The following is an 11,626-nucleotide window of genomic DNA, read 5'->3' on the forward strand; positions in this document are numbered from 1 at the left end:
CAATTAGTATACCTATCCATCCTCAACTTCTCCACCATTGACTTTTGCCATTTTTGTCATATTTGACAATTTTGGGGGTATGAGTAACACTTTTTTTGCTTTGTTATTTCTGTGTTATCTAATTTTTCTTTACGTGGTAAACAATTCGAATCATTGTTATACGTGAAAAATAATTTCAAGTAATGTGACATGTATGTGTGTGTATAATATACATATATATCAAATGGTATAGATTTTTAATTTAATAATTTATTTTTTCCTCAATTACATTTAAAGACAATTTTTAACATTTTTCTTTTTCAAATTTTGCATTCTTAATTCTCTTCTTCTCTCCCATTCCCCCCATTGAGAAGGCAAGCAATTTGACATAGGTTTTACATGTGTTGTTATGCAAAATACATTTCTGTGTAAGTCATGCTGTGAAAGAAAACACAGGCAAATTTTTTTAAAATAAAAAGATCTTTGATCTGCGTTCAGGCTCCATGATAGCACCTCTCATCATAGATCCTTCAGAATTGTCTTAGATCAATGTATTGCTGAGAATAAGCTGAGTTATTCTTAGTAGATCATCATACAATATTGCTGCTACTGTGTACATCTTCTCCTGGTTCTGTGCATTTCACTTTGTATCAGTCCATGTAAGTCTTGTCGGGTTTTTCTGAGAGCATCCTACTTGTCATTTCTTATAACACAGTAGTATTCCATCACTATCATATACAAGAACTTGTTCTGCCATTTTCCAGTTGATGGACATTACCTCTGTTTCCAACTCTTTACCACTACTAAAAGAGCTGCTATAAATATTTTTGTACTTATTCTTGTTTATCTCTTTGGGATACAGACCTAGTAAAAAGCCTATGCATGGTTTTGTAGTCCTTTGAGCATAGTTCCAGATTGTTCTCCAGAATGGTTGAATCAGTATGGGACTTCAGCAACAGTGCATTAGTGTTTTAGTTTTTCCACATCCCCACCAGCATTTATTATTTTCCTTTTCTGTCATATTAGCCAATCTGATAGGTATGTGGTGGTAGCTCATAGTTGTTTTAATTTGCATTTCTCTAATAAATAGTGATTTAGAGCATTTTTTTATATGACTGTAGATAGCTTTTATTACTTTGCCTGAAAACTCTTTGTTCATATCTTTTGACCATTTATCAATGAGAAATGGCTCTTATTTCTATAAATTTAACTCAGTTTTTTATCTTTTTGACAAATGAGGCCTTTATCAGAGAAATTTACTATAAAAAGATTTTTTATGGTCATGATTACTAAATATGTATTTCCCTCTATCGTATTTTCCCCCTGTTTATGCTGCTCTCTCCTTTTACCCACATTCTCAAAAGTGTTTTGCTTCTGGCTTTAACGTCTTCCTTCTATCATCCCCCCTCCACCACCACCCATTCCCCTCTTACTTTCTGTATAAGATAGATTTCTATACCCAAGTGAGTATGTATGTTATTCCTTCTTTGAACCAGTTCCAATGGCAATTAAGTTCACACTTTCTCTCTCTTCCCTTCCCCCCCATTTCCACCTTCTTGCCCTTCACTATAAAATCTCTTTTAGGCCTCTTTTATGTCAGATAATCTACCCTATTCTGTCTCTCCCTTTCCCCTCCTCCCAGTGCATTCTTATTTCTTACCCTTTAATTTTTTTTTAGATAATCATCCCATCATATTCAACTCACACCTGTGCCCTCTGTTTATGTATACTCCATCTAACCGCCCTAATAATGAGAAAATTTTTAGGTGTTATAGGTATCATTTTTCCATGTAGGAATGTAAACAGTTTAAACTTAGTGAATGAATCCCTTAAGATTTCTCTTTCCTGTTTATCTTTTTATGCTTCTTTGGAGTCTTGTATTTGAAAGTCAGATTTTCTTCTCAGCTCTGGTCTTTTAATCAGGAAGGCTTGAAAGCCCTCAATTTCATTTCATTATCCATTTTTCCCCCTGAAAGATTGTACTTAGTTTTGCTGGGAAGTGATTGTTGCTTGTAATCCTTGCTTTTTTGGCCTCTGGAATATCAGAATCCAAGCCCTCTGGTACTTTAAGGTCGAAACTGCTAAATCTTGTGCTAGACTGAATGTAGCTTCATGATATTTGAATTGTTTCTTTCTAACTGAGTGCATTATTTTATCCTTGATGTGGGAGCTCTGGAATTTGGCTATAATATTCCTGGGAGTTTTCATTTGGGGATCTCTTTTTGGAGGTGATTGATAGATTCTTTTTATTTCTATTTTGTCATCTGGTTCTAGGGTCTCAGGGAAGTTTTCCTAGATGATTTCCTGAAATATATTGTCTAGACTTTTTTTTTGATCATGACTTTCATGTAGTATGATAATTCTTAAATTATCTCTCCTGTATCTGTTTTTATAGGTCAGTTGTTTTTCCAATGAGATACTTCACATTTTCTTCTGTTTTTTTTTTTTCGTTCTTTTGATTTTGTTTTATTGTTTCTTGATGTCTCTGGAGTCATTAGCTTACACTTGCCCAATTCTAATTTTTTTGCCTTTTTTTTTTTGAGGGGAGAGGGCAGGGCAATTGGGGTTAAGTGACTTGCCCAAGGTCACACGGCTAGTAAGTGTGTCAAGTGTCTGAGGCTAGATTTGAACTCAGGTCCTCCTGACTCTAGGACTTTGCTCTATTCACTGCACCACCTAGCCGCTCTGCCAATTCTGATTTTTAAGGAATTACTTTCTTCAGTGAACTTTTGTACCTTTTTCCATTTGGCCAATTATGCTTTTTAGAGTATCCTTCTCCTTATTAGATTTTTGTGACTCTTTTACAATTTGGCCTATTCTGTTTTTTAATGTGTTTTTCTCAGTACTTTTTGTGCCTTCTTTACCAAGCTATTGACTCTTTTTTCATGATTTTTATCCATCACCCTCATTTCTCTCCCCAATTTTTCTTCTACTCCTTTTACTTAATTTTTAAAATCCTTATTGACCTGAGGCCAATTCATAGTTTTCTTTGAGGCATTGGATATAGGAGCTTTGACTTTGTTGTCTTCCTCTGAGTTTGTGTTTTGATCTTCCCTGCTCCCTAGTCACTTTCTGTAGTCAGGATCTTTTCTATTGTTAGATCATTTTCCAGCCTATTTCTTAACTTTTAATTCTATTCTAAAGTGGGGCTCTGTTTCCCAGGTAGAGGGGTCATTATCACAAGCTTCAGGTTTTTTGTGCAGCTATTTTCAGAGAGGAGCTATAAGTTTTTGGTTCTTCCAAGAAACTATGATATAGGGAGAGGTGTGATTAGTACTCTCCTGTACTGTGCTGTGAACAACCAGGGTCCCAGCTTCCCTGTGGTCATAAGCTCTGGTGTGCCTAGTGCTCGTTGTCCTGGGACTAAAATTCAGGACTGTGACCCAGATCCAAGTATCATCAAGGTAGTAGAGTCCTGCCCTTGGTGCTAGCAAAGGGACCCCTGTTATCTGTGTCTGATCAGTTGTCAGACCTCCTTACCATCTGTGAAGTAAGAGGTCCAGAAACCATCACCACTGCCACTGATTTTGTTGCCCTGAAGGCCTGCTCCTGGTTTGCTGGGGCTTGGGCTCTGCTTGCATGGTCTGTATTGGATTGTACTCCACTCTCACCTTGGTGCAATAGACCTCTCCTGCTGACCTTCTAAGTTGTCTTGGGCTGGAAAATTGTTTCACTCCATCCTTTTTTGGGTTCTGCTACTCTAGAATTTTATTTGGAGCATTATTTAATGATGTTTGAAGGGGTTTAGGGAAGAGCTTAGGTGAGTCCCTGGCTTTTTCTCCACCGTTGTGGCTCTGCCTTTCTTCCTGATCACTTGAAGTGATATAAATTGTGATCATGGCCTGTCATGGATGTGCAAGAGCTGATCTACAAGGATAATAGCATAATCCCACTATATACTTAACACTTGATAATTTTAAAAGATGGGTCGGCCACTTGGCAAGGATGAGAGATTATAGATAAACAGATTCATAGTTCATCTCCTTAGCCTCTCAGTATCAGGAGAAAGAAGGGGTGGCTAGGTGACGCAGTGATTAAAGTGCCGGCCCTAGAGTCAGGAGGACCTGAGTTCGATTCTGGCCTCAGACACTTAACACCCACACAAAAAAAACTAGCCATGTAACCTTGGGCAAGTTACTTAACCCTAGTTGCCCTTCCAAAAGGCAAAAAAAAAATCTATCAGGAGAAAGTAAGGCTGCTCTTCAATACATTGAGTAAATCTCTGTTGTGAATGTATAAGAGTGCACACACATACATACACACATACATATATAATTGCACAGGAGATAGGCATGGATGGGTTGTGATCACTTTGTGGGTGGAAGCCTCCAAATCCATGAAATTACAGATCCATTTAAGTCTGTGCTAGCCTCTTGGGATACAAAGACAAAAGTGGAATAGTCACTCCCTTCAATGAGTTTGCTTACGTTCTGTTTGGAGAGACAACCTGTACATATATAGATATAAATAAATTAGACACGGTGATTTTTGGAGAGAGGGTGTCAGGGGCTAGGGGAATTAATAAAGGCTTTATGTTGAACTTATTATGTGAGTTGTCTTTTTTCCTTTTGCCAAAATATTTTTTTCTATTTTTTAACAATTTGGTTTTAATTTTTTTCAGTGACAGTCTTCTTTCTTTCCTTCTCATCTCATTCCCTTCCCACCCCCACTGAGAAAGAAAAACAAAATCCCTATTACAAACGTGTATAGTCAAACAAAATAAACTGCCATATTGGCCGTATCCAGAAATACATGTCTCATTCTTCACTCTGAGTCTGTTACCTCTCAGGAGGTAGATAGCATCATGAATCCTCTGGTATTATGGTTGGTCATTGCATTGATCAGAGTTCCAAAGTCTCTCAGAGTTGTTTGCCTGTACAGTAATATACGTATAAATTATTCTCCTGACCTCCTCTACATCACTCCATAAAAGTCTTTCCAGATTTCTGTAAACTCATCTCTTTCATCTTTTCTTCTAAGTACAACAGTATTCCATCACATTCATCTACCATATATGGTTTAGTCATTCTCCAATTGATGGCCTACCTCCTAGTTTCCGATTCTTTTCCATCACCAGGAGAGCATCTGTAAATATTTTTATACATATAGGTCTTTTTCCTCTTTGCTTGATCTTTTTGGCATATAAACCTAGTAGTTTTATTAATGGGTCAAAAGGGTTTACACAGTTTAGTAACTTTTGGGACACATTCCAAATTTTTTTCTGGAATGACTGGACAAGTACATAGCTAAAATGTTTATCCTGGAGGGAATTCACTAAGGGGAACAGGAGACTTGCAGGGGTAGAGTTCCAGGGTCAGAAGGAAACTGAGGCATAGGGGCAACATCTAAAGAATCTGAAGCAGAGCCAGTAGAGAAAACACTGATAGGGAACCTAGGTTAAGGTGCCTCACAACTCTAGAACAGCAGGGCCTCCATCTTCTTTCTTTTTCTAGGGAACCCTTACAAAGGGCATACTCTTACATGGTTGTCCTTACCCCATATGGATAATAAATTACTTTAAGCTATATTCTGAGCATTTTCCTTTCTTGTATCTCATAGGTTGTTAATCATTATCTCTAGAGCAAGCAGTAAAGTACCCATTCCTTCCTTTATTTTGGACTTTCCTAGCCAAAAATAGCACTTTATGATACAAATAGCCTCCTAAAGATCTTGTGACAAAGGCTGATATTTTTAATGCCAACGTTAAAGTGAGTCTAGTGGATTTGAGCTCAGTAATAGTGTGTATTCTGAATAAAAACAGAATGGTTAAAAGTTAAAAAAATTTATGCTATAAGTGATACTGACTGGGGTGGCTAGGTGGTGCGGTGAATAGAGCACCGGCCCTGGAGTCAGGAAGACCTCAGTTCAAATCCGGCCTCAGACACTTAACACAAAAACTAGCAGTGTGACCTTGGGCAAGTCATTTAACCCCAATTACCTTACCCTTTCCCCTCCAAAAAGGGGGTAAAAAGTGATAATGACTTTAATAATACTATTGTAATATATGGTATTTTCTTGGCAAATAAAACCAAAACAATGCCAGTTGGCTTCCTATAATATGTTACTTGCTGCAATGCAATTTATGACTACTGAATGATAGAGAAAGGAAAATAAGAAACCAATTGCTAAAGAGTTCTTCAGGTTTTTTCAAAATGTGCATTTATTTATAGCTTTTGTTTTTACTTCATTTCTGAATATGTCCCTTTCCTGTTTTCTACTGAGTGACCTATCCCTATAACGAATTAAAGAGGAATTGAGTTCTGCAAAACTGATCAACCAAGTCTAACAGTGTGTACAGTTCCATGCTCATTTAGTCCCCCACCCATGCGTGGAAGAGCAGAAGGTATATGTTCTAGTATAAAAGGTACTGAGTGCACAATCTGAGATTGGAGCTGCCTTCTATTTATCCTTTCTGTCCTACGACATACATATGTGGGTGGCTATGTTGAGCCCTTTCCCTCAGACTACTAAGAAATTACCTCTTCAGCAAAAAAAGAATCAAATCATAAATACCCTTAAACCACATGGAAAACACACCTACAGGTACAGCCGTGTGTGTGTGTGTGTGTGTGTTTAAGAGTAAAGCCTCAATTCTCTTGGTGATCAGTTGAGACACATTTTGTTTATAGCCAGTTTTCTTTCATATTGTATCCATATAGTAGAGGGCTTAATGGCTTTGAAAGGGAAGGCAGCATTGTCTCTCTTTTTCGTAGCTTCTCTTGGTTGAATACCCTTAACATGAATGGGTAGTTCTGTTTGTTCAATTCACTTGATTCATCTGGCCTGTATAAGTGCAAAAATTCATTTGGAGTGCATTTAATGAGGTATTGAGTTGCTCTGGAGAATTGTGCTCAACAAAATCACATGTATGGTCTTAAAGTGCTCAGGCTGATTAACTCTGAAGCAAAAGTAATGGCACAAAAATTGTTAGCTTTCTTGCTACATTTTTGGTTCTTCATTATAACCCTAAGTAGTGTTTTATTAAGGTATGTGCATAAATGGGTTCATATATAGAATATTTTAATGTGGAGATGTTTAAAGAGATTTTATTTTGCTGTTGGATGATTTCCTCTTTTTTTTTTCTTAAATTCACAGTGAACATAAGACTTCAGTAGCCTCTATATCATCTCATGTGTCAGAACCCACTGATCAGCCAAGTCTCTTTGGAATTGACCATGAGGCTCTCCACAAACAGATAATGGAGTACAAAAGAAACAAAGGGAAAGGGCATGAAAATATGAGCATTGGGAGTACAGAGCAAGAGCAGGAGCAGGTATCTATGCTACAAAAGCAAATGAAGAAGAAAATGAAGAAGGCAAAACGTCCAGTGGATGATGATGTTACCCTCCAGGAATATATCCTCAGCAGATACTGTGATAATCAGTTGGATGAGGATGATGCATTTTTTGAAGAACATAAACCAGAGTATGAACTGCAGGAATCATTACAGAAATTAGAGTTAGAGAATAATAGTGTTTGTAAGGAGCAAAGTTCATTAACTACAGGTCTTGGAGAAAATAAACTTAAGAAGTGTTAACTTTTCTGACAGTTTTTTTTAAAGTTTGATTTGGTTTGTTTTTTTAACATAAAGCTGGTCCTAAGAATCTACTCCTGTGCTATAATTATGCACATTATTATTATGTTCATTATTATGCTCCTATTTTGAAAATTAAGAGTATATTTTTCCTTTTTCGCAATGGGAAGTAGGTTAAGGAGACAAATCAGAAATTTCAGGGAGAAGTAAAAATGACTTGGTTAAGAAAACAAATCAGTTATTTCTTCTGATCTAATCTGGAATATGGTTTATTGCCATCCTGCTATAGGTTTAATTAAATATCTGTAGCTCATTCATGGATTTAAACCTACTTTACTATGTAAAGAGAGCTTAGAAGATTGCTTTCTTTCCTTTTCCCTCTCTGTTGTCTTAATCATTGCAATGGAAAAGTATGTTAAGTGCCTAGTTATGTATAGTGCTATGTAGAAGGTATCCCCCAGAAGAACCCTATCCCTGGTAGGAAACTTTCTTCCTAATACAAGAACTTTAAAGAAGCCGCTCTGCAAATGATAGTGTAAACACAGGGAGCCAAAGATGAGTTGTAGCAGAAAGAGTGATAAACTTGGAATGTAGTTCTATGTGACCTTGAGCAAGTTAATTAAATTCTCTTGGCCTCAGCTTCCTAAGTTGTAAAATGAGGGAGTTAAGACTAGATCTCTAAAAGCTCCTTCCAACTTAAGACCTTTGATCATAGAGAATATTTTAAACCCAATTCTCAATTGACCTCTCCAAGGTGAGTAATATATCTGCTGAAGCTCTCAGAAAACTGTTAACTTTTTGTCAGTGGGAAGAAAGGAGTGAACCAAACTCTCTTCCTACAAAATAAACTTAAAAGGACATTTGGATTTATGCCACCCCCAATTTAGGCTGACTAGTTGGAAATTAGGCTTAACTGATAATAATAAAATGCATTAATTGATAATAATTGAAAAAAATAATATATATCTTGCAGTATAAAAGAGACTGAGTACACGGTTTGATAGGCTTTCAAGACCACTACATTTTTGTCCATCTATTCCTGAGAAGTGTCTTGTTATTTTAGACCATATACCCTGAAAATAATCTCTCATTTGTAGTACATTGTTACCCTGAAACTTCAGAGTAAGTTGCAAAAATGCCCATTACATTTTATGAGTTCAGGCATTGTATATACTGTGAGTTTAGACTTAAACATTCTCTAAATTTTTGTTACCTGACTCTCCACACTTTAGTATTAACCTAACATTTAATAAGATGAATTATTGATGGTAATGTGCATTGCATTGAAGAGACTTTGTGCATGACTTCAGAGACAAGGGGTGAGTAGAAGTCATGAGATAGAACAAAAGTGTTTTTTTGTAGCCACACTTCATATATTTAGAGCTACTGATTCAAAAGAAAAGTGATTACAAAATTTCAAATACATGTAATTAAACCATGGTTATGGCCAAGTATAATAAAATTGGAGTAATAAAAGCAGATGGGAAAGTAGATTGGATGATTGTACTTTTAAAAGGTAGATTAGAACCTGTCAAACAGTTGTACCTAAAGAGTGTTGATTAATGGATTCTAGTCAACAAAGATTTGTTAAGCAACTATTGTGAAGTAGAACACTAATTGGTGCCAGGGGAGATGCAAAGTTTCTAAGAAATGCTCACCTTTATGGTTTTTAGTTTGGTAGAATATGACAGAAGATCTCTAGTGGTGTGATGCATTACTTTTCCTTTGGCCCTGTTCAACATTTTTTAAAAAAATCAGTAACTTGAATAAGCATAAGTGGCAAGCTTATCAGATTAGTGGAAGACATGAAGCTACAAGCTTTAGCTTTGCATTTGACATAATTGAGTTCCAAAAAAATCTTTATATTAAAGTAATAGATGAAATCTTGTAAAGTGAAACATAACAGTAAATAAATAGAAAGTGCTGCAAATAAGTGGGGAAAAATGCAGCTACACTAATTCAATATAGGGGAGACCTGGATAGAAAGCAGATCAAAGTTTAAAAGAAAACAAACAACCCAGAGGGTTTTGTGGATAACAAGTTCAATATGAATTGAAGTGAGTGATAGTTCTGTCATCCTTTTCTGGTCAATGGCCAATAGAGCATTATGTTCTGAGTATCAAATTTATTAGTAACATTCATAAGCTACAGCATATTCCAAGAAGGGTGAATTGAATAAGAGAATTCAAAACTAAATTGGCTGACTTGTTTCAGAGAATTCAGACTAAAGAGGAAATCAGGCTCGGGCAAAACAGTTATCTTCACATATTTAAAGGGTTATTACAGAAGTATTAAATTTATTCTCTTGGGCCCCAAATGGAAAAACTAGAGCCTATGAATGAAAATAACAGGTAGATTGTTTTAACTTAATATAAGAAGGACTTGGAAGAGCATGGAATACAATATTCTGGAAGGCAAAGGAGCTAGGATTACAACCACAAATCACCTGCCCACCAAAACTGAGTATAATCCTTCAGGGAGAAAAATGGATATTCAATGAAATTGAGGACATTCCAGCATTCCTGATGAAAAGACCAGAGGTGAACAGAAATTTTGATTTTTCAAATACAAGACTGAAGAGAAGCATAAAAAGGTAAACAGGAAACAGAAAACATAGTGAATTCAATAAGTTTAAATTATTTACATCCCTACATGGGAAGATGATACTTGTAACTCTTAAGAACTTTATCACTATTAGGGCAATTAATTAGAAGGAGTATACATAGACAAAGGGTGGGGGCTTAAGTTGACTATGATGGGGAGATTTAAAAAAAATCAAAATTAAGGGGTGAGGAAGGATTGCATTATGAGAAGAAGGAAGGGAGAGGTAGAATGTGATAAATTACTTCACAGACAAACTATTGGAGGGAAAGGTGGTTTGGGGTGAAGTGCCCACCAGAAATTATATACCAAAGTCCCCTTAAACCTGCTAGAGGGGACCCCTACTAGGTTCCTTGGAAACCACCTAAAAGGCTCCAATAGTAAAGAAATGTTTCACCTGTGTTACTAAAAACATGCCACAGATTCCCATGGATTCAGGTCTGTTTATGTTTGTATCCAAGGCTTTGCTAAGGGACTATGGCTTCGCTTAGCTTCAGTAGAAATAATACTAAGGCTTTGTTTCAATAGGAATAATACTGAGAATGCTTTGCTTCAATAGAAACAATGCTAAAGACACTGCACCCCCTTAGAAACATAGTCTGTTGCTAGCGATCACATTGTCTATAAAATTATGTATAACAGAAAGCTCGGGACTATCTTTCCCTCTGAGAGGCAGTCACCGGCCGGTTAATAAACACTCCTATCAAAGCATTATTGATTTTGCTGTCTTACTCTAGGTTATCCATTACAGGGGTGGACAATGCTTGGACATTATTCTCATCAGAATTGGCTCAAAAGCAATAATATACATGGTCAGGTATAGAATATATCTTATCCTATAGGGAAGTAAGAGGGGAGGGGAATAAGAAGTGGAGGGAGACTGATAGAAAGGAGGTGGTGATAAGAAGAAAAGCACTTGTGAGGAAGGATGAAAGGAGAGAGGAAGAGGAGAAATAGGGAAAATGGGATGGAAGGAAATGGACAGTAATCATAACTGAATGGAATAAACTCATAAAATGAAAGTGGATGGTAGAGTGGATTAAAAACCAGACTCCTATAATACGTTGTTTACAAGAAAAACACTTGAAGCAAAGAGACACATAAAGAGTTAAAATAAAGGGCTGGAGCAGGAACATTATGCTTTAACTGAAGAAAAAGTAGGGGTGGCAATCATGATCTCAGACAAAGCAAAAACAAAAATAGATTTAATTAAAAGAAATAAGGAAAGAAACTACATCTTGCTAAAAGGTACCATAGACAATGAACTACTATCAATACTAAACATATACACCAAATGGTATAGCATCCAAATTTTTCAAGAAGTTAAATCTGTTACAGGAAGAAATAGTTGGTATACTATTATTCTAGTGAAGACCTCTATTTTCTCCTCTCAGAACTAGAAAAAATGTAACCAAAAAATAAACAAGAAAGAAACTAAGGAAGTCAATAGTATGTTAGAAAAGTTACATATGATAGCCCTTTGGAGAAAATTGAATGGAAATTGGAATATAC

The 11,626-nt window shown here is 36.3% G+C and overlaps 1 protein-coding gene across 1 annotated transcript in view; it reads left to right on the forward strand.

Moving 5' to 3' along the window:
- RBFA (ribosome binding factor A) overlaps nucleotides 1-10,825 on the forward strand; it is a 33,429-nt gene extending 22,604 nt beyond the window's left edge. The window contains exon 7 of the mRNA XM_069095024.1: nucleotides 7,075-10,825. Coding sequence (XP_068951125.1) covers nucleotides 7,075-7,516 — 442 coding nt within the window. The 3' untranslated portion in view covers nucleotides 7,517-10,825. The remainder of the gene's footprint in view (nucleotides 1-7,074) is intronic.
- The last annotated feature ends 801 nt before the right edge of the window (nucleotides 10,826-11,626 follow it).

Source organism: Petaurus breviceps, unplaced genomic scaffold (assembly GCF_028583685.1).
Source record: "Petaurus breviceps papuanus isolate PSGF00001 unplaced genomic scaffold, PetGlider_PUasm1.0 224, whole genome shotgun sequence".
NCBI lineage: Eukaryota > Metazoa > Chordata > Mammalia > Diprotodontia > Petauridae > Petaurus > Petaurus breviceps.